This window comes from Suncus etruscus, chromosome 4 (genome assembly GCF_024139225.1).
Source record: "Suncus etruscus isolate mSunEtr1 chromosome 4, mSunEtr1.pri.cur, whole genome shotgun sequence".
In the NCBI taxonomy this organism is placed as follows: Eukaryota; Metazoa; Chordata; class Mammalia; order Eulipotyphla; family Soricidae; genus Suncus; species Suncus etruscus.
Genome location: NC_064851.1, coordinates 122,600,144 through 122,623,550, shown reverse-complemented (window position 1 = coordinate 122,623,550; position 23,407 = coordinate 122,600,144). Strand labels below are relative to the sequence as shown.

At 43.3% G+C, this 23,407-nt stretch overlaps 1 protein-coding gene across 2 annotated transcripts in view; it reads left to right on the top strand.

Annotated features, from left to right (window-relative positions):
- The window catches only part of IRF2 (interferon regulatory factor 2), a 103,205-nt gene that overhangs the window by 46,774 nt on the left and 33,024 nt on the right, over positions 1-23,407 (top strand). For both annotated transcript variants that reach the window (XM_049772378.1, XM_049772379.1), the window contains exons 2-5: positions 7,827-7,919; positions 21,275-21,374; positions 21,832-22,008; positions 22,310-22,356. In XM_049772378.1, the coding sequence (XP_049628335.1) occupies positions 7,833-7,919; positions 21,275-21,374; positions 21,832-22,008; positions 22,310-22,356 (411 nt within the window). In that variant the 5' untranslated portion in view covers positions 7,827-7,832. The remainder of the gene's footprint in view (positions 1-7,826; positions 7,920-21,274; positions 21,375-21,831; positions 22,009-22,309; positions 22,357-23,407) is intronic.

Here is a 23,407-nt window from a genome sequence, read left to right as displayed (position 1 = left end):
TTTTGTGGATACGTAAAGTGGGATTGCTGGATATTTAGCTTTTTTTGTATTGCTGTTGGTTTTTGTGTTTCCAAAGCTCAAACCCGATCAATCCCCAACAAAAGCTTATCTTTGGCATTTTCCAGAATGGTTGCACCATATTCACAAAGTAGTTCCTTCCTCTACCCCACACCCTGCTGTGTCACTTGTGTAAGGGGATTACCACTGTGATCTTGGGTTTTTTTGTTTGTTTGAGGGCTATACCTAGCAGTGCTCAGGGATTACTCTTGGTTCTGTGCTCAAGGGTTATTTCTTTTTCCTTGTTAACCACTTGCACCACTTATTTGGAGAACTCTGTATTCAAATCTTGCTCTTGGACTGGAGAGGTAGCATGAGGAATTGAGGGAGTTGCTTGCAGTTGACCCACCACCTTTGATCCCTGATACTATATCTTGTTCCCCAGCCCTGCCAGGAGCGATCCCTGAGCACAGAACCGATAGTACACTCAAAACACTATCAGTTGTGGCCAAAAACAAACAGAATGATATTATGCTCATTTATTTCCTGCTTGTCATATGAATTCCCTTGATGTGCTAATGCTATCTGCCACTCAGTTGTTGTCCTTCCTTCCTTCCTTCCTTCCTTCCTTCCTTCCTTCCTTCCTTCCTTCCTTCCTTCCTTCCTTCCTTCCTTCCTTCCTTCCTTCCTTCCTTCCTTCCTTCCTTCCTTCCTTCCTCCCACCCTCTCACCCTCCCTCACTCCCTCCCTTCCTTCCTTTCTTCTTTCTTCCTTTATGTTATACAAAAGCTTTTAAATTTGTTCTAATCCTAAAAATTTATCTTTAATTTCTTTGCTGTTGGGATTGAGTCTTCAAAAACATCCTTAATGCTATATCATGAGACATTTGTCCTGGCTTATCTTTCGTGTCGTTCATGTTTTCAGGAACTCCATCCATCAGGTGTTGGATGCTTTTTGAGTTTATTTTTATAGAGTGGGGTTAAAGAGGGAAAAAGAAGAATAAAGCTGCATGGTAGTAGAATAAAACAAGACACTGATAAATGGGATTTGGTAGAAAGCCAAGAAATAAAACCAGATATTTACTAATTGATTCAGTGAATGAAGGATTCATTCAATGAAGGAAGGAGAATCTCTTCAACAAAAAGATTCAGGAAATAGGAGATTCACATACTAAAAGAATTTGGGATGGAGACTGAGAGTGCAGCAAGGAGGGGGCTGGCCTTATACGGGGACCATCCCTGGTTGGGTCTCTGATACACTTATGAACTCTCACCACATTTTCAAAACATTTTCAGGTGAGGTATGGCTTGTGTCAGACATTCATATGTGGGGCTGGAGCCTTAGTCCAGGAGGTAGGGTGTGTTTGCTTTGCAAGCAACTGGCCCAAGTTCGATCCCTGGCCCCACCCCAACCCCCATATGATCCTCTGAACACTGTAATTTCTGAGCACAGTTAGGAGTAATCCCTGAGCACCTCAGGGTCACTGGTTTGTTTGTTTGGGGTTTTTCTTTTGGCCCCCAAACCAAAACCAACAAGCAAAAAAATGAACAAAAACAAAAAGAGCCATTCAGACCTGCCACTTATGAGCTTGGGACTTTACTCTGGAGGGCCTTCAGCTGCTCTGCCCACAACCTCCTACATCCTACTTTGCCCATTCATATGACCTTTACCTTGCCCTGCCTGCCTGCCCACATGCTCTCCCTGAGAGAAAAACATAGATGTTTCCCCCAACAGCTCCCCACTATTCATCTGTTTCCATACATGGAGCCACAGGACAAAGGACTGAAAGGTGAAGTCAGGAATATGAGAACCGAGAGGCGAAGAGCAGGCCCACTGACTTCCTGCCTCGGGACTGCCTCCCCATCGTTGGGTAGCTAGCTCTGCCTGTACCACAAAGCTTTCCCTCACTAACTCTTTTAATAATGATTTATATATTCCTTATGACCCAGTTCATTTCCTTGGCACTTAATCATCAACGGCCTTGTGATCTCTATTGCAGTCTTTTATTATTATAATTATAGTATTATTAGTGAGCTCTGGGTGATTTATGTCTCCTATCTCCAGCGAACTTATTCCTTGAGGGTGGAGATTATACTTTAAACATCTTTGAATCTTCGAAACCACGGTCAACCCAGTTCTCTGAAACAACGCGTGTTTCATAAGCCTCATTGTGCAGACTGTGGCTGAATGCAGACAATGGGCCCTTGGAGAAGAGGCCCGGGGGGGGGGGGGGGGGGATGCAATAATGTGATTGAAGGGGAGTTTGAGCTAGTGTTTGTGGTCCAGGAGCTTGTCAGTAGGTGGAGGAGACGGTGTGGGCACATGCCCTTGGAGGGAATTTTTGCTCCATGTCAAGAACCTGCACAGGCCCTCTGGAAGAAATGGCACAGCTGATGAAGAAGCTGGAATGGGCAGAGCCAGACCAGTTCCCCACACACTCTGCCATTTCCCTGTTCTGAGTATCTTCCTTCCTGGACTTGGGTCTTTACACCACTTGAGTTTTAAAAAAACTCTGGGTTTTCTGACTCTTTGAATGGGATATGATATAAGGTGTGAAAGATTCTGGTTTCCTAGGTGGAAAGGTGCCTTACTTCCTCAGCACTCAGTTTTGGGTCGGGAAGAAGGGGGTTCCCAAGCAGGGTTCAGGAGGTGCAGAAGTCCCAGCAGGCAGTTCTCAACGAACTGTTCAGGTTTAGCACAAGGCCCTGAGGCTTGCCCTACTGGGTGGTGGGCGCTTAGGAGGCCTTCAGGGCTGTATGTAGTCTGCAGGGCTCCAGACCAGGTGGGGCTGGGAATTGAACCCGTGTTGGGGGTTTACCAGGCAAGTGTCCTAACCACTGTACCTATCTCCCAGCACCTTTTCTCTGACATTTTTGAAGTGACTATATTCTGTTCATAAAAATTTTTAATTATAGCTGCTTCCTCTCTTTCCTCTGAATGTACCTTTGTTTTGTTTGTACAATCCCTGCAGTGCTCAGGGTTTACTCCTGGCTCTGTGCTGCGGATCAATCCTGGGGGAACATATGGGGTACTGGGGATAGAATCCTGGTGAGCTACATGCAAAGTAAGCACCCTAGCTGCTGTACTGTCATTCAGCCCCTGATGGTACCTTTCTGTGTTCTTTGATTTTGTTATGGAGTAGTTGCCTTTAGGCTTCTGAGTTTGGTTTTGTTTCTTTTTCTTTTCATTTTTTTCTTTTATTTATTTTTTCTTTTATTTTATTTGTTTGTTTTATTTTATTATTTTGTTTATTTAATTTATTTTTTATTTTATTTTTTTATTTACCTCTTTTTTTACATTTTTTTTAAATTGAAACGTGTGATTTACAAAGTCCTTCATAGTTGGTTTTGTTCCTTGATGTAATGAATCTGTTTTTCTGTCTGTTATAAAAATAATTCTTTTAAATTTTGGTGTTGAGCATGTGTGTGCCAATATGCCCATGTATGGTTGTTTTCTTGTTATTTTTGTCTGTGGTTTTTAATGATTATTAAATCTGTGAGGATGATAATTGGTTATTGTTTTTTCAAGTATTGCTTCTGGTTCATTCTTTCTCTTGCCTTTGTGGAACTTCAAATTGCCCATATTTGTTTGTGTGCTTTGTTTTTGGGTCTGGGGCCACACCCAACAATGCTTAGGGTTTACTCTTCATCTGTGGCCAGGGGTCACTTTTGGCAGGGGAGGGGCTCCATAGGTGGTGCTGAGGACCTACCTACTACTATATCATCACTCTAGCTCCTGGGGTCACTTTCTGTTGTTGATTGTTTCCCTTGTTTGATTTTTTTTTGGTTGTTGTTGTTTTGTTCTTGTTTTCTTAGCAATATTTATGACCTTATACATTAAAAACAAAAAAAAAGGTCTGAGAAAATAGAAGCCATAGATTAAGTTATCTTCCTCAAAATATGATTCACATTTACAGCTAGTAGTACTAGAACATTTAAATGACTAAGGTCATTCAGAATTGTGTGTGTGTGTCTGTGTGTGTATTTGTGTGTGTGTGTTTATTTTAGAAGAGAAGAAAGGAGAGAGCAGAATTGGAATGGCACAGAAGCAATTCATGTCCTAAGACTTCTCTTGCTAGAGGTCCCTTCATCAACAAATTATGACAAAACCTCTGTTGAGCTCCCACACATGTCCTTTGGCTGGGAAGAGAACTGCCTTAACTCTGGAGTGTCCCTCTTCATTCCCACATCTTGCCTCTTTTATTTATTTATTTATTTATTTATTTATTTTATTTTACTTTTTGGTCACACCCAGAGGCTATTTTTTTTTTTATCACACCTAGCAGTGCACAGGTGTATTCCTGGTGGTGCTTGGGAGACCACATAGGACGCTGGGGATTGAACTTGGGTCTGCCTAGTGTAAGGCCCTTACTCATTTTCTAATTACCTCATTAGCTCACTAATTGCTTTCATCAGATTCTTAGAGACATGGATTGTCTAGCTGTTTGGCTTATTCAACCATGGAGATAGGTCTGGATTCCTTATCATGCCCTTACCAGTTCTTACCTTCATGGTCCAAGATTTTAGTATTTGAAACTGAGCAGGAATGTTTTTATGGGTTCTAGAACAGAATACTAATGAAGTCAAGTGGTAGTTGAGGGAGATTCGTGTGTCTATGGTATATAGAACACAAAGGAGCCAGGGAGTCTCAGTGGTAGAGCAGACAAGAAAGCTGTGAGCTTGGAGCACTATCTATCTCTGAGGGTCTCTGAACTTGGGCGTTTCAGAGTGTCTTGGAAGGCTTCCAGCTCACCAGTAGGCTGCCTTTAGAGCACAAAGGCTCTTAGCCTCCACCCTCTTGTGTAATATTGAGTCCTAAGTCTAAGAATTTGAACTCCTCGTTGTGGGTTTAGAGTATGTCCTCAGTAAATGGCAGTCACAGCTTTTATTATTCCAACACCTGAACATCAGTTATTTAGGTTCAACCTCAAGGTCATGGGCTGGAGAGATGGTACAGGGGGTGGCAAACTCTTGTCTTATACACAGCAAACCTGGTTTCAATGTCCAACACCACATACAGTCCTCCAGGCAATGCCCGGAGGAATTCCTGAACACAGAGCCAGGAGTAAGCTCTGAGCATTGCTGAGTGTAATACACTCTCTGCCCAAAAGTTCAAAGTGCCAGTGACTGGATTTGGGGCCATAGCCCAGGGACAGTTCACATTAGTTTCATCATAGTGATCTTGCCAGGCTTCTCTACAACAGCCTGGAACAGTGATGTTCTCAGGGGGACCTTCGTGGGCTAAGGTGACTGAGAGAGCCCCATAGCCAGGCTTTTGGAGATGACCCTACCCCCAAATCTCAAGAACCTGGTGATGTGATTTTACAAAATGCCTTTTGTCAGGTCCAAGGGTAGTTTATTTCCTTTCTAGACTTATGGAACCATGCTGTTTAGTGTCTCACTATTTAAAACAACCCAGTAGACAGGAATAGGCTAATGGGATTACAAAGGGTAACTTCGATTATGAACCTGTGGGTTTCAGAAGAATTCTTAGACTCAGATATTTTCAGAAACAATCATTTTGAAGCCTCTCACTTTTCTGGACAATTGAAGTGTGGCTCAGAAAGATGGAGGGACTTGCCCAAGGATACATGACAGTAATGGCCGTGTTGGGACTGGAACTAAGTTGTTTTGATTTCTGGTGGCATTCAGTTCTCTTAGCAAACATGTCATTTCTATGTTTTTTCCATCAGCTTTAGGCCTTCGTCAACTCTGTCCAGGTTGTGTGTGGCTTGGATATTGGCCCAGACGGGGACTTGCCTCACCAGGAAAACCAGTATGACTGTCCATTGACAAAAGAGGGAAATGCATGCCCAGTGAACTTCTTTCCTCTTTAGTACTTGCCCCGTAACTCTCTGTGATAGCTACCTCAGCCTTTTAATCTTTGGGGTCTAACTAAATGATTGATTCCTAATGGTAGGCTTAATAGAGAATCAAATATTGGGTGTTTTCACAGAAGGAAGGATGTACCTCACCTTCTGAACGTAGTGATAAATCTGTCTGTTCTTCAATGTCTGGTGGCAGAGCCCATAGTAATTCAGTATCTGTCAGTGTGTGGAAGGTGAGTCCAGGCATCAAAAATCAAGTGAAAAAAAAAAAGGCAGTGCTGTCATGTTAAAAAGTTAGCTTTCTGATTTTTGTTTGTTTGTTTGTTTGTTTTTGGGCCACACTCGTGATGTTCAGGGGTTACTCCTGACTATGCACTCAGAAATCACTCCTGGCTTGGGGGACCATATGGGACACCAGGGGATCAATCCGCAGTCTATTCTAGGTCAGCGTATGCAAAGCAAACGCCCTACTGCTTGCGCCACTGCTCCAGCCCAGCTTTCCATTTATTTGTGTGTCTTAACAAGTCACAACACATACACAGATCATTTATTTGCAGCACCAGTCACAGTAGCCATGATAAGGAAGCCTACGTGCAGCCATATGCCTCTAAACGGCTGAATAAAGATGTAGTGGTGTGTGCATCTATAACAACAGAACCCACAAACCGAAAGTCATTGAATTTGGGAAGGGATGTTGGGGCCACACACAGTGGTACTTGGGACTTACTCCTTTCTCAGAATGATTTCTCAGAAATCATTCCTAGTGATGTTCTGGAAACCATACAAGTGTGAAGGATTGAATCCGGGACTGCCACTTGTAAGGCAGGCACCTTACCTGCGGTACTACCACTCTGGTCTGGAAATCAATGATGATTAAGTCTTTTCCTCCTTCCATTTTCTTGGGGTTCCAAGAACTTGTATTCTGTGACTTGTAACAGCATCTCTCTAGTATCTACTTGTTTTTCCTTGGCCTTCTCTGTGTGTCTGTGTTTAGATTTCCCTTCCTTGTAGTGTATTAGGCTCCTATAAACCTCTGATCCCATTGTCATCAACCAGTCAATACATAATTTTATTTTATGTGTATCAGTTATTGACATTGGGCTCACATCCAACAATACTATAACTCTGCCTCAAGGAAGCATGTAGAACACCTGTGTTTTCTTCATCAGGATACCCCAAGGCAACCTGCGGCTCCCGAGCCTCATGTGGCTCTTTACACTTTTAATTTGGCTCTTCTGTGTGCCGGGCGGCTAGGAGTCAGAATTCTGCTCCTAGTCTCTGTCAGTGAGCGACCTGTGTGGCTCTCAAAATAAACTTCAATCGTGGTTTTGGTGAGATTTGGCTCAGTTGAAAAAAAAAGGTTGCCGACCTGCTCCAAGGCAACTTTAAAACATTAGATTGCGATCAAACAGAGAACTGTTGGGATATCTTTAAAAATGCAAACTCAGGGCCCGGAGAGATAGCACAGTGGTGTTTGCCTTGCAAGCAGCCGATCCAGGACCTAAGGTGGTTGGTTCGAATCCCGGTGTCCCATATGGTCCCCCGTGCCTGCCAGGAGCTATTTCTGAGCAGACAGTCAGGAGTAACCCCTGAGCACTGCCGGGTGTGGCCCAAAAGAAATTTAAAAAAAGAAAAAAAAATGCAAACTCAGTCATGCATAGCAGGAAAATGTGGAAAATGTTGCATTAGGTGGTGAAGAAGATATTGTTTACAGTGTAAGAACTGAAATCCGCCAGATTGTGGTCCTGCTCTAACTCAAATGATGTCACGCTAGCCACAGAGCCCCATGGAATGGAGGCCCCAGCTGACATTGTCTCTGCTTTAGAGTCCAGCATTAAATGTTCATGGTTGTGTACATAAGATGAAGATAAACATATTGACACTAATTTGTTAGCTATTTCACTCTAGGATATACTTTGAAAGACAATGGGAAACCTATATATAAATGTTTTTGGACCTGGTGCTGGTAGCAAGAATGCCTTATGTGTGTTTCTCTCGGCAGGGCACCATGCCGGTGGAAAGGATGAGGATGCGCCCGTGGCTGGAGGAACAGATAAACTCAAATACGATACCAGGGCTAAAGTGGCTTAACAAGGTAAGTGCACAGTGCGTGCACATGTGCTTGTCGAGGAGTGAGAGACAAGAGGGAATTATGTGAAATTCTATACATGTGGATAACAAAAAAGTAGGTTTCTTGGAGGCTGAAGAGGTAATACAGCGGTTAGGATGCTTGCCCTGCCCATGGCTGATCCAGATGTGATTCTTGGTATCCTAGAGGGTCCCCAAGCCTGCCAAGAGTAATTCCTGAAGGTAGAGCCAGGAGTAACCCTTGAGCATTGCTGGGCATAGCCCCAAAATAAAACCAATGAAACTAGAATTCTCAATACAGATTTTGTATTTGTATTCAAAATCTGAAGCTTCACCCCCCCCCCCCCATATCAAACCTGGAATTAACCTAGCACATATGAGAATTGCCAGGAGTGGCTCCTGGCCCACACAGGATATTCTCCCCAAATAAAGACCAGAAAACACATCCAAAATAAAAGAAGAAAGTGTCAATATCTGTAAAGACATACTATCTTTTCCAACTGGATTTCTGCCTAGAAATAAGTTTCAGCTTTCTTTGGTCTTCTGGATGAATAGTTATGGAAGTTTCCTTCTCCATTTTCCTTAATCACTCTTAATCCTTTCCCTTGTTGAAATTCCTTTCTTGATTCTTGTGATTGTCCTGAATTTTTAGGATTACATATCATATAAATAAGGTCTTGTGTTTTTGGTGGGGAGGATTGTGAGTCATACTTGGCAATGCTCAAGGCTAAATCTGGGCTCTGCTCTTAAGGACCCTCCTCTGCTGTGGGCATCTCCTTATTTGCTGTACTATCTTTTCAGCCCTAGAATCTAAGGATTTTATATTGGGGGAATGGAGAGTATTCTCTCTCTCTTTCTCACTCACTCACTCACTCACTCACTCACTCACTCACTCACTCACTCACTCACTCACTCACTTCCTCTCTCTCTCAGACCTCCCTCCTTTTCTCCCCTTCTCTCCCTCCCCACCCCCACCCCCCACTACCCCCCCACCCCCGCACCCACTGTGCTCAAAGTTTCTTTCTGGCTCTAAGCTCAGGAATCACTCCTAAAAGTACTTTGGAGATTATACTGTGCCAGGCATGTAATCCCATTGGCTGTGTGCAAGACAAATGCTCTACCCTTTGTACTATCACTTCAGTTCCTCTCAATTTTCTTTTTTGAAAAAAAAAATTATTGCTCAGGCAACACAGTCATTATTGTATTAACATCCAGGGTTTGGTATCAAAGGTTTCAGTTTAAAACATAACCTTTTTGTCTTCCATAATTGTCTTTTCTTTATCTTTATCTAAGACATCACCTTTTACAAATCATGTAGATGTATAAATACTGTTTTACCAATCTTAAAATTTCAACTTAATTAACCTTACTTGTTAGAGGCAGATTGGGAAGGTATTGTATGTAAATATAAGCACTTAATAATAAATAGTTATTACCTAGAAAAGCAACTTGTCTATTCTGTCTTCCATTAGAGGGTGGCTTGGAAAAGTTTCCCTCCCGTAGCCAGGAATAATTGCAATTCTATGAACAAATTTCCTTTTCCTCTTCTACCTTTCATCTCTTTTTGAATCTTAAGGATGTGATGAATAATGAAGCGGGTCAGGCTTTTATCTTTGCATCTTGTGCTCCAGAGCTTAAAACCTGATAGTGATTTGATTCTTCGAAATGTCCAAGGTGTGCAGCATAATGGATATTTTAATTTGATTGTTGTTTCTTCACTAATTTCACTCCGTGTTTCATTTTTACCTCTCCAGATCTTGCTCACATTTTTGTTTTGTTTTTCTTCTCCAATTTATTCTTTTACTTACTTTTAATTAAGTGTATATGTGAGTATTTGAAATACCTAAACCAGGTGAATAGAAATAAACCCTCTTGAGGCCAGAGCGATAGCACAGCGGTAGAGCGTTTGCCTTGCACGCGGCTGACCCAGGATGGACCTGGGTTCCATCCCCAGAGTCTCATATGGTCCCCCAAGCCAGGAGTGATTTCTGAGTGCATAGCCTGAAGTAACCCGTGAGCATCAGCGGGTGTGTTCCCCCCCCCAAAAAAAAAAGGAAATAAATCCTCTTACTCATTGTATGTGACCTGTTACAGACTTTAAAATCTTAAGTTCTTTCAGGGCTGTGTAATTTGGCATCTTCCAAAGTGATAAGAGAACAGGTAGGTGAGCCAGAGATAGCTCGAATAACTGAGCGCCTGGTCTGCAAGCAGCAGGCCAGTGTCCAGTCCCCATTACCACATGTTTCCTGAACATTCCCAAGAACATCCTCTGAGCAAAAAGTAGGAGTTACTCCTGTGCACCATCAGGTATGGCCTCAAAAAAGTTGAAGGACATAAAAAGAGAAAAAAAATGAAGCTATGTCTTGTCCCTCTTGGGAAACCAATACATAGTTGATGAGACAGCTATTATAATGATATAATAATAGTAATTGTTATATTATTATAATAATGGTGGTAATAATAATAATGGTACTAGTGATAATAACAGTAACAATAACTAACATTTGTCAAGTGCTGGGAAGCTTTGGAAGCAAAATACCTGCAGTAACTCATGTCATCCCCATCATGGGGTGTCTTTTTCGTGTTCTGCTCAAGGAAACTGAGGCACAGTAAGAGAAGTTATGTCGCGTTATATTTGGAAGAGCAATATGATGTTGCTCTTCTTGATTGTGAGTGTGAGTGAATATGCATGTTCTTGAATTCTGAGGTGTGAGTTATTTTCATTTTATTTTATTTTTTCTGCTGAACACAACTTTGGCTAGTGGGAGGCAGCAGTGTCATTGTTTGTTTTTAAACAAGAAGGTGGCACTCGTTATACTGCATTTAGTTGTCCTCTGTTGGCACTAGAATTGTGGCTCTTCTAGTGGAATGTGTGTAGACTCACCCCAGAATCTGTGGGCTTGCCTGCACTTAGAAAAGGGTCTTTGCAGAGACCTAACTAAGTAAAGGATTTCCAGAGATCATTTTGGATTGCGCAGCTGGGCCAATTCTGCAAATGTCCTTATCAGAAGTAGAAGAGAAGGGGACCTGGGGGAGGCCAGAGAGGCTGCAAGCTCAAATCTTATCAGCCCCAATGTCTAAGTGTCTCTGCCTCATACTCAAGTGCTTGAACTCTGCTATGCTGCAGCTGGTATCAAACACCTAAATGGAGTGTGTCAACATCACACCATGTCACCTCTGGTGAGCACTGCATCAGAGCCCGTGATAGCATACAACATACTCCCCAGTGAGCATCCATTGGAATCATGTATGTGCATCTTTTGGTCATCACCACAACAAAGGGAAGAGAAGAGGAATAAAGAGGAAAGGAATCCCAAGAGGAGGAGACACAGAGGAGAGGAGACCGTAGGGAGGAGGATCAGAGATTGGAGTGATGCACCACAGCAAACAAGGAGGACTTGGGGCCGGTGAGGTGGCGCTAGAGGTAAGGTGTCTGCCTTGCAAACGCTAGCCAAGGAAGGACTGTGATTTGATCCCCGGTGTCCCATATGGTCCCCCCAAGCCAGGGGCAATTTCTGAGTGCTAATTCAGAAATAACCCCTGAGCATCAAACGGTGTGGCCCGAAAAACAAAAACAAACAAACAAGGAGGACTTTTGAGCCACCAGGAGTGGCAGGACACCTCTTCCAGGAAGGGGTTTCCTTTGTGCCTGTGACTTTTCAGTGTCTTGATTTGAGATTACTAGTCTTTAGAGCTGTGAGAAATTCCTGCACTGCCCAGTTTCGTGCCTGCTTTTTTAATGAGGGTTTTTCCTTGGGGGTCTCTCTCGGGACCCCTTCTCCCATCCGTGAGTGCATGATTTCTTTCAAAAGGCTTGGCAAGTAAGCAGATTTGTGCACAGCTGAAGACCAAGTGCCCTGGGGGACTTTTCTTTGCCATCATTTTACTGGCTCCTGGCAAAGGAGTTCCAACCCCAGGGACCTGACCCCGGCTTCTCTAGCTCTTCCAGCACCTGCTCTGGAGCAGGACAGAGCTGGCTGCAGGGATGGAAGTCCACAGGCGGGGGCAGGCCCATCATCATTGGGGACCTCCTTTACTGTGTCTGATGCCCTAGGTAGGGTCAGGGAATCTTTCCTTCCATGCATACATCCTTACAGGAGACTAAGTTGGGATTGTTTGGGCTGGAGACATAACTCGGGGGAAGAGGGACACTCTTGGCATGAGTCAGGCCCTGAGTTCAACTTCTCACTCTGCTCTCCCTCCTGCTCCACCCCACAAAACTTACTATGAGTCTGGGAGGCCCTGGTAGCCCCCAGCACTGACCATCAGGCCCTCACTTTTGGCCCAACATCTTTTCCCCACTCTCAGCTCCACGGGAAAAATAAAAAATAAAGTAAACTTGGCTTGTTGGCATTTGTCTGAGACCCGGATATTATTTCCTTCCTCTTCACAAGCTTTTTGCTTGATACTGTCTAGATTCTTAAGTGGTTTGAAGCAGTTTCAAAGGTTCTTCTCTTTGCCAGGATCTGCTAGAAATTTGGCACTGCCTGCCGGATGCCCTGAATGACTCTGGGTACTAAGTCTGTGTGTGCAGGTGCTATTGTAGGTTGTCCCATCATTACTGAGCTTTCCGGGCCAGGCTGGTGGCTGACTCTTGGAAGCCTCATAATAGTGCTTGTTGGATGAAGGCATGGACAAGGAAGGCCTGCTTGCAGCGGTGCCATGTTGGTGGCTTTGCTTTAGTTAGTGCTGCTATGATAGTGGGTCTCTCTGTGCTGGTTGGCTCTTCCCATGCGTTTTGCTCAGAGAGGGAGCCCCTCAGCCCCAATTGTACCCTAGGCAGTTCACTTATGCTTTCAATTTGTTTCCTCCTGCCAGTAAGTTTGGAGGAGGGTGATGATGAAATGGTTTCTTTGATTTCCTCTGAAGGAGCAATAAGGAAGTTTGGCAAAGCAGTATGGTAAGCAGCTTCTTAATGGCCCTGTGGTTTGAGCTCTTCATTTTGTACTGAGTATTTGCAAACACATGTTGTATGGTCAAATAGTCTGATGGCTAGGAAATAGATGGCTAGGAAAATAGAGTAGCCAATTCCTACCTCGTGATTATCAATGTTGATGGGGGGGAGAGAGAGACACAGAGAGACAGAGAGAAACAAAGAGAGAAAGAAGAGATGGGACAGCACTGTACTTGCTCAGTGAGAGAGATGAAAGAGATGGTTCAGTGCTACACTTGCCCAGAGAGAGGGGGGTGGAGAGGGGGAGAGAGATGGAAGAGATAAGTCAACATGCACTTGCCCAGTGGTTTGCTTGTGGCCATCTCTTCAGGCAGCCACATGCTCAGCCAGATTCACTTCTCCTTGCTCTTTTTGACTCTCTTTCTGGATATTAGAGATATGAAGTATCCAGCCCCCTGCCACCTTTCAACCCTGGGAGATAATCAGCTATTCCAGAACTTTCCTCCCTCGTCACTTTGCAAACAGACTTATACTGCCTAACTCCAAGTCAGGAAAGAAGTCTAAGGAAAAATGAGCAAATGCCTTTGGAGCATCTAGAAGGAAAGAAGAGCTGGTATCTGCTTGGGGCTGAGAATGTTTGATACCAAGATAATTGTTTAAGATGATCTTAAATGTTCTTCCCAAGTCACGCAATGCTTATCTGCCCTGCCTTTGATGGGCAGAGTTCTCCAGACACAGGTGAGTAGGTATACACTGTCCTGCACAGTGTGAAGCCCCCCCCACACATACACACTGTTCGTGCAGACAGGGGTGCTCAGGGCTTCTGGTGGTACTTGCTGCTCTCAGTCCCACCCTCACCTTCCAGGATAGCAAGATCGGCTCCAGAATGTTTAGTATTTTTACATGCTCTTTTCATTTTAACATCAATTGCTTCTTCATCTTATGTCATGGTCTTTTCCAGAGCGAGGTAGTAAGGGGTTCCAAGGAGTGGGGTGGAAGGATGCCCCTTGATCAACCAGCCCTGTGCCCATTGCCTGCTTTAGCAACACTGGGCATGGCTCTGGGACAAATAAAGGGGTCATGTGTCATGTTTATTGTTGCTTTTCTCACCCTGTAATATGTGCTTATTGAAATCAGGTGCTTTTAATTTTTTTACAGTTTAATCATTAAAAGTGTATACTTCAGTGATGTGAATCACAATGTAAGGGAGCCATTACCACTAATTCTAGTATTTTTCATCACTCCATAAAGGAAAAAACTATGTAAAGTGGTAGCACCCTATTTTCCATTCCCCTAATTTAATTCATGGTATCCACTAATCTGCTTTCTCTATGGATGTGCCTTAATAAATAATTACTAGAAATGGAACCATTCACTATGTAACCTTTGGTCGACTTAATTTATTTAGCTTTGGTTTTTTTGTTTGTTTGTTTTGTCACACAAGGTGATGCTCAGGGCTTATTCCTTGCTCTGTGCTGAGGGGTCACTCCTAGATAATTTAGAGGACCATATGGTTTTCTGGGGACAAACCTAGATTAGTTGTGTGCAAAGCAAATGCCCTACCCTCTGTACTATCACTCCTGTCCCCAAAGCTACGTTTTTAAGAATCTTTCATCTCACAGAAAAACTACAAAACTACATTCCTTTTTAGGGCTTACTCCTGGTTCTGTATTCAGGTTTCGATCCTAGGATGCTCAGGTGACCAAAGGGTGTGCCAGAGATAAAACCCAGGTTGGGTTTGTATAAGACAGATGCCCTCCTTCTTGCTATACTATAGCTCCAACCCTACATTTTCTTTTTTATTGATTTTGCAGCATTACATTTTTGGGAGTTTGCTGAATAATATTTCACTTTATGTAAGTTCAGCATTTACTCGACTTGTTCCTCAGCAAATGGATCTCTGGGTTCTTTTAACCTTTTGACTGGTAGGAGTTGCACTTCTCTGACTGTCCAGAATAGAATGTTTCGGGTCTGTAGCCAGCAGTAAAATTACTGGGTCTTGTGGCAATTCTGTGTTCAGGATTTTGGGTGTAGCAACCTCCCACCCATCCAGAACTGAGAGAGGGGGAGAAGAACCAGGTATCATTTTATTCTTCCTGGAGTCTAAGGTCTGCCACAACCACAGGGTGGGGTGTGACTGGGGTGAGGTTTTGAGAGAGAGGAAGAGAAATTCACCAGCCAGAGGTGCCTGGGAGGCCCAGGTTCAAGAAAGAAAGAGGGATAGATACAAATCAGGCAACATCTCTCTGATGCTTTATCTCTGACCCCTGTGGATCCACAGGTGCTGCTCTGGTCACTATCCTACCCCCCTTTAAGTTTTTCCTTTTATACCCAGCACAATAAGGGGTGTGTCCAAGTCAATTGCCATTACATCAACATGGGAAATGGGCAGACTCCCATAGCAGCTACATTTTACTTCCCTGCCAGCTCTTTGAGAGGATTGAAATGTCTCTGCCTCCCCACCAACTCTTGCTCTTTTAATTAAAAAATCTTTTTTGAAGGAGGAGCCACACAGGTGGTACCTCATGGGTTCAGGGAACAATAAATATGTAGTACTGGTGGTCTAACTTGGGTCTGCCACAAGCAATATCACTCCCAGCCCCACCTTTGTCCGTTTCATAAAATGCTGGTTATCCTCGCAGGTGTCAAATACATCTATTGATGTTTTGATTTCATTTCCCTAATGAATGATGACATTTGAACATCTTTTCTTGTGCTTATTGGCCATTTATCTTTTTGGGGGGGAAAGGTTTATTCATGCCCTTGATTCATTCCAAGGGGATCCACAGTAGATGTTTATAGGTTCAGTGTTTGCTTTTGTGGTTTTACTGTTTTGGCATGACTTTTGTGAGAGTAGGTTTGGTTGTGTGTGTGTGTGTGTGTGTGTGTGTGTGTGTGTGTGTGTTTCTGTGTGAGTGTATTTGCACTCACAGATGTTGTCAGAATCACCTTTGAAGTCTTGCTGGATAAATTTTGGCTGTCACCCTAAAACTCCTTTCAAAGTGCAACTGTTATTAGTTGTTTTATTTTAAAGGTAATATTGATTTACAAGATTGTGTATGTTTTAGGGGCATAGTGGTCACATCATTTCAAATGTGTATTATCATACTACGCATACCACTCAAGTACTAATATTCCTCCACCACTGTCTGTTGCATCCCATCAGTCCACTTCTCCCTCTCTTAATCCTAGTTCTGTTATTAAAAAGTTTATGTAAATTTTAGTTCAGTGTCTTAAGAATTCGTTATTTTTGGTTGGTTTTAAGTGTTTCCTTACTTCTTATACAGGGAGAGATCATCAAATAGTTGTCTTTTTTACCTGATTTCTTTCCCTTCGTATCACCCCCCCCTTAGTTCTCTCTATATTTTGCAAAAGGCAGTATTTCATCTTTTTTTTTTTTTTTTTTTTTTTTGGATTTTGGGCCATACCCGGCAGTGCTCAGGGCTTACTCCTGGCTGTCTGCTCAGAAATAGCTCCTGGCAGGCACGGGGGGGGGGGGGGGGGGGACGGGGGACCATATGGGACACCGGGATTCGAACCAACCACCTTTGGTCCTGGATCGGCTGCTTGCAAGGCAAACGCCGCTGTGCTATCTCTCCGGGCCCTGTATTTCATCTTTTCATATAGTTGAATAGTCTTCTATTATATGTATGTGTCTATTTTTATCCATTCATGCCAGTGGACATATTGGTTGTTTCCTTAATTTAATATCGCTGCAAAGACAATAGCTACTTATCATAAATTGTTTCAAATTAATGTTTTTGTATTCTTTGGAGTACAAAGAAGTGCAATTGCTGATTATAGATAGATGCATTTTTTTTTTTGCTTTTTTGTTGGGGGGGGGCACACCTGATGATGTTCAGGGGTTACTCCTGGCTATTCACTTAGAAATCGCTCCTGGCTTGGGGGATCATTTGGAACGCTGGGGGATCGAACCGCGGTCTATCCTAGATTAGCCCAGTGCAAGGCCAATGCCCTAATGCTTGAGACACTGCTCTGACTCCCAGATAGATGCATTTTTAACATTTTGAGGAACCTCCTTGTTTTCCATAGAGGATTAACTTATATCTCTGCACACTGTGAAGGAGGGTCCCTTTTCCTCCACATCCCTGCCAGCCCATGTTTACTTTCCCACCAACATACACTTGAATAAGTGTCATTCTTGCTGGTGTGAGGGCATTGTCACTTTGATGTACATTTCCCTGATGATCAGTGTTGATGAGCTGTTGGCCATCTATGTGTTATTTTTGGTGAAGTGCCTATTTAGCATTTCTCTTTATTTTTTGATGAGGTAGTTTGTTATTTTATTATTGAACTTTTAAAATTCTCTTTTATATCTTGGGTATATTACTCAGATATATTATTTGTAAATACTTTCTCCCATTTAGTTGATGTCTTTAAGATGATCATTTTGCCATGCAGAAGATTTTAAGTTGGATGTAATTCCATGTTTTTATTTTTGCTTTTAGGCTAGAATTTCCACAGACACTCCTGAAGTTTATATTGTAGAATTTGTTGGCTAATTTTTGTTTGTTTGCTTTTGGTCACACCTGGCAGTGTTTAGGTGTTACTGCTGGCTCTGTGCTCAGAATTACTCCTGGCAGACTCAGAGGACCATTTAGGATGCCAGGGATCAAAACTGGGTCAGCTGTGTGCAAGGCAAACGCCCTACCTGTTGTGCTATCACTCCAGTCACTGTTTCCTGTTTTGTTATATAAATCATATGTCACAGCTTCCCAGTTGGAGTTTAAGAGGTCCTGGGGCTCTTCCTGGTAATTCTCCCTACAGAGAATAGTTCAGTGCAGGGATCCAAGGGTACAGATTTACATTCTCCCCTCCTCCCAGACAGAATCTTTGTACTATCTCTCTGGCCTCTAATCTCCAAGTCTTTAGTTCATTTGAGTTACTTTCATGCAGATGTGAGCTTGTGATTCAGGGTCACTCTTTGCAGTTTTTGTAGTTACCTCGTTTCTCAGCACCATCTCCTTTTTCCTTTTGGCTCTATCCTCTTGGTTGTTTATTCATAAACTAACTGCTGATATATGTGAGAATTTGTTTTGGGACTCTCAATTCTATTCTATTGATGTATTTACCTATTTTATGTAAATATCATGCCGTTTTGACTATTACAGCTTTGTAGTATTGTTTAAAGTCGGGACCATGATTCATTTTGCTCAGGGTTGCTTGGACTATTTGGGGATTTTCTGATTCCATGTGAATATTTTGATTGTCCATTGTTGTCTGGTATTTTTGACTGATGTGTGCATCTGCTTTTAATACCAAAGTAATGTTGGTATGATAAATGAATTTGAAATAATTCCTCCTTTTTTTTTTCCTTTTTGGAAGAGAAGAGAAGATAGAATTAAGCTATCTTTTTTTTTTTTTGGGGGGGCCACACCTGGTGACACTTGGGTTACTCCTAGCTATGCACTCAGAAATCGCTCTTGGCTTGGGGACTATATGGGATGCCAGGGATTGAACCCAGGTTCATCCTGGATCAACCGTGTGCAAGGCAAATGCCCTACCACTTGCACCACTGCTCTGGTCCCATATCTTTTAAGGTTTGGTATAACTCATTAGTGAAACCATATAGTCATAAGTCTATTGTTTTTTGGTAACTTGAATAACAACAGCACATTTTAGAAAGACATATGGAAGCATAAATCTTTGGATTCTATTTTCCATATATATTTCTTCAAAGAGACCAGTTTTTATATGGACATCAAAAGCTGCATTCAGCAAATTTGCGTCATTTTATCTGCACTGAAAAGTAAAATGTCACCAGCCCCTTTCTGATCATTGCCCTTTTACAAATGGCTATCCCGAAACCTGTTATCTCTGTAGCTCTTTCACAGTGAACAGAGCAGAGTTTCTAAAATGGCTCTGGCTTTCAGTTCTTCTTTCTGAGTTTCAAGTACAGTCGAATTTTCCCTTTTGACAGTTTTGGTTTACGTCTTGAATGCTGAAATATATTTTTGGCTTGGGCTTTTGTCACTGGTTCTGGGGCTACAGACTGGTTCCTTTCAGTTTGATTGCGACCCCTTCCTTCTATTTTCCATCTTGAGACCAGAATTAGTGGAAAAACCCTTCTGACATAGTCGTTTCTACCTCAGTGTACCAAGCAGGAATCCCATACATGGAAATTTCCAGAACTACCTGGAGAATTAAAAAAAGGAAACAGAAACAGAACAGTCCTGGGCTTTGCTCTCCGGAGTCCAAACAGCAGATCTGTCCTGGGGCAGAAAGTCTAATCTAAACCCTGACTAACAATGGATGTATAATATGATTCAACCCTGAAATTAAGGATCACAGGACCTAGGTTTTTTGTTTGTTTATTTGTTTATTTGGAGCTCAGGCTTACTCTTGGTCTGCACTCAGGACTGTCAGTACTCAAGGACCTCTCAAGGATGACCGGGATCCAACCTGGGTCAGCCGTGTGCAAGGCAAGCATCTTACCTGCTATATTCAGGCTGTACCAACCTTGGATCACTCATATAACTTTATTTGTTTGTTTTTTTGTTTTGTTTTGTTTTTGGGCCACACCCAGCGGTGCTCAGGGGCTACTTCTGGCTGTCTGTTCAGAAATAGCTCCTGGCAGGCATGGGGGACCATATGGGACACCGGGATTCGAACCAACCACCTTTGGTCCTGGAACGGCTGCTTGCAAGGCAAACACCACTGTGCTATTTCTCCGGGCCCTCATATAACTTTATTCCTCAGTTTGTGCCACTGAAAACCTAGAGTCTGGGACAGAGCCATATAGCAAAGCAGATTGCTTTGCACTTGGCCGACCTGAGTTTGATCCCTACCATTCCATATGGTCCACCGAGCCTACCAGGAGTAATTCTTGAATGTAGAAACCGGAGTAAACCTCTTAGCACTGGTGGATTTAGCCCCGAAACAACCAAATCAAAAGGAAAAAGACAAAAACAAAACCCCCAAACCTCAAAGCAATGCCTGAAGTTGCTGCTGAAACCAAAGTGAGACCCAAGTTCCTGTGAGGCTGGTCCTCTAGGTAGAATGACACTGGCCCTACAGAGCCCCCAGGCCTGATCCCAGAGCTGGCCAGGCCAGTTGCACATGTGCACTTTGGTTCAGCAAGTGTGTCACTGGAGTTTCTCCTTATTCAAGAACTGGAAAAGGACAGAAATTAGTGATAAGAGCTAAAATGCTCTGTTGCGGTCTGTGTATTTACAGCATTCATTTCTGGTTTTGTTTGCCTGGGTGAATTCACAGGTGTCTGGTCAGGATGCCCTCCTGGTAAGGATACACCCTTACAGGACCTGTGCTTGCACTTCTGTGCCCTGCTGTATGACAGAGGGGCAGAATGTCACACCAAATCTTTTACTGTATGCAGCCATGAAGCAGACGGAGCAGTGTAGGCTCGGGGAACAGTGTCCCTAGATACCTTTTGTTTCCCTTTTCTTCGGTACAGTAGCACGTTTGCTACTGGAATTTGGAAAGTGGCCTCCTTTTGATTTGATCGGAGGCAGATGGAGTTCCTCCTCTTTTGGGGGTTGTGGTGGGGGCACACCCAGCAGCGCTCAGGAGTTACTCCTGGCTCTACACTCAGAAATTGCTCTTGGCTCAGGGGAGCATATGGGATGTCTGGAATCAAACCCAGGTCTGTCCTAGGTTAGCCATATGTAAGGCAAACACCCTACCCCTGAGTTCCTCTTCTAATCACCCTGAGATAGAAAGTTGTTCATAGGTGAACTTAAGTCATGCAGTGTTCCAAAACCCATCCCTTCACCAGTGCTCATTTCCAGCCACCAATTTCCCCAGTTTTCCTCCCATTCCCCATCCTTCCCCATTTCTCTCTATCTCCCTCTCTCTCTCTTTCTCTTTCATTTTCTTTTTAGACACCATTGTTTGCAGTACTGTTATTGAAAAGGATCAACTACCTCTTTACTCAGTGGTAGAGTAAACACATGCTGGTGCAGTCAGCAGGCAGTGCCTGTGGGTCAATAAAGCGAAAAGTGCCCAGGGGGAAACAACAACACACTAACATAGGCCGAAGGATCACCTTGAACATGGTGCATAATTCTAGTGGCCAGCTAAGTCTCAGCTGGTTCCATGATCACGTTCCAGGACCCAGGACCAGGGAGTTAGTATTGGGCTTTAAGTACTTGTTTGTATGTAGGAGACCCAGGTTGGATCTACTGCATTCCTGGTGGTCCCTGCCCTGTTCAGGAGTAATCCTTCCTGAGCACAAGGCCAGAGGTAAGCCCTGAGCACCGCTCAGTGTGGCTAACACCCCCACCAACAAAAAGATACTAGTGGGCCCAGTATCGTTAATGTGTATCTTTGTATGCTGCATGTATTAATTTCCTCTATATTTTCCTGGAGATTTTCAGCAAAAACAGTGATACAAAGCAGAGAGTTTTGCTGGCAATCAGAGAGACTGACTGTGCCTTGGTGGGGGCTGAAGTTCACAGTTGCATCTCCCATTTCTTTTTTTTTTCCAGGAGAAGAAAATTTTTCAGATCCCCTGGATGCATGCAGCTCGGCACGGGTGGGATGTGGAAAAAGATGCCCCCCTCTTTAGAAACTGGGCAATCCACACAGGTATGGACGGACCCTCCTGCCACACACAGTTCTCCAACCCCTCTCCACCCACATCCCCCATGGCATTCCACGTCCCAGTGGTAGAAGAATGGAGGTAAAAGGGTTCTTTGTCGGGTGGGGAGATAGCAGGAGCCAGAAGAGCAACAGACCTAGCATGGACAAAGCCCCAGAGTTTGACTCCCAGCATCACCAGGTGTGGTCCAGCAGCACCTCATTACTGGCACCAGGACTGAAGAGTCTGGTCTACCTAGTCAGGCCTCCCTGCCTGCAGTCCTCACACCTGAACATCAAGGTGGGGGCCAGTGCCTTTGGCCTGTGGATTGAGAAAGCAAAAGACACCTAAGGAAACAGAGCAACACAGTAGTTTTTGTTTTACTCCTCAGGAAACCTGTTTCCAGACATCTCCTACTCTGTTTATCTCTTAAACCTTAACTTTAACCTTTGGTTCTATCTTTAGGAAAGCATCAGCCTGGAGTAGATAAACCTGATCCAAAAACATGGAAGGCGAATTTTCGATGTGCCATGAACTCCTTGCCAGATATAGAAGAGGTCAAGGATAAAAGTATAAAGAAAGGAAACAATGCCTTCAGAGTATATAGGATGTTGCCCTTGTCTGAACGACCATCTAAGAAAGGTAGACAAACCTATTTGCTGACCAAAGGTGACGTTAGGTATATTGTGGTGCCTTTGGGATTTCTTGGTTCCACCGTAGTGCCTCTTGGGCTATTGTGCATTTTACACCCAATGGATGATAATTCTTCCCTGACTTGGCCAGGAAAAATGGTCCTCAGGTCCCCCCAAAGTTGTCAAGACATTTGAAATTAGGACCCAGTTTGGATGAAAACAGCATTGGGGAACAGAATTTAACTGAGGGCATTGGTTTCTCTGTATGTCCCTCATGAATTGACACCTTACTCTTTTTCATGTTGCCACAGGAAAGAAACCAAAGACAGAAAAAGAAGACAGAGCTAAACATATCAAGGTAATCTTTGTTTGTTTCAAGAGAAGACTAAAGTTGTGATTCATCTTCTGTTTCATAAAAACAAGTAATGTGATCTCAGTGAAGGATTTCAGTGCTCTGCTGCTATTGTGTTTTATGTGCTTTAAATGTTTTCTCTTTGGCATGTGCTCGCTTGCCATCTCAGATACACATTTGAGATGTGTATTTGCTCAGTCCAGTTTCACCGAGTGGTTTATGAATAAAGTCACAAATTCACACTGCGCTTGTCACCCTTAGGCCTCCATCTGGTCCCTTCAACTCTTGCCAGCTGGTCACTTGCTTCTAGCCAGACTTCAGTAACCAGCTACTGCCTGATAATATTCATTCATTTTCAGGCGAGTAAATATACTTTCATGTGTAGTCAGTCTCATAAATGTATTTAAATGTACTCATGACAGGTCATTATGCTGGGGACACGCTGGTCAACTCAGGCAGTAAATGAAGTTGGCTTGCTCTATTCCTCTGTAGTATCAATTTAATGACTCCCAAAGATATTGTGTGTGTGTGTATGTATGTGTGTGCGTGTGCATACATGTATACTTTGTAGTAAGCTTTCTGGTCTGAACTGTTGAATAGTCCTGGTTTAATTTCAAAAGCGAATATAGTCAGTCCTGAGCTGAATGAGGAAGAGCTTCATTTGCTAAGCTAAGAGTAGACTTAATGGGACATAGAGATGGTTCAATGGTTAGTGTATACTTTGTTGGGGGAGGTCAGGTTTGATCCCTGGTACCTGATAGTCCCCTGAACACTGTCAGATGCCACCCCACCCCCAAGCACAGAGTTAGGAGTTGAGCCTGAGTACCACTGGGTGTGGCCCCAAAATAAATAAAAAAAAGAGTAGGCACTACTAATTCTGAACCTAAAAACCATCCAAGAGATTATTATCTTGGTTGAATTTTTTCTTGATTTTTGAGACATACCCATGGTGCTCAGGCTTTTTTACTTTTGGCTTTATACTTAGGAATTACTCCTGGCAGAAATTGGGAGCCCATAATAGGTAACTGCATATGGGTTAGCATATGCAAACCTGGAT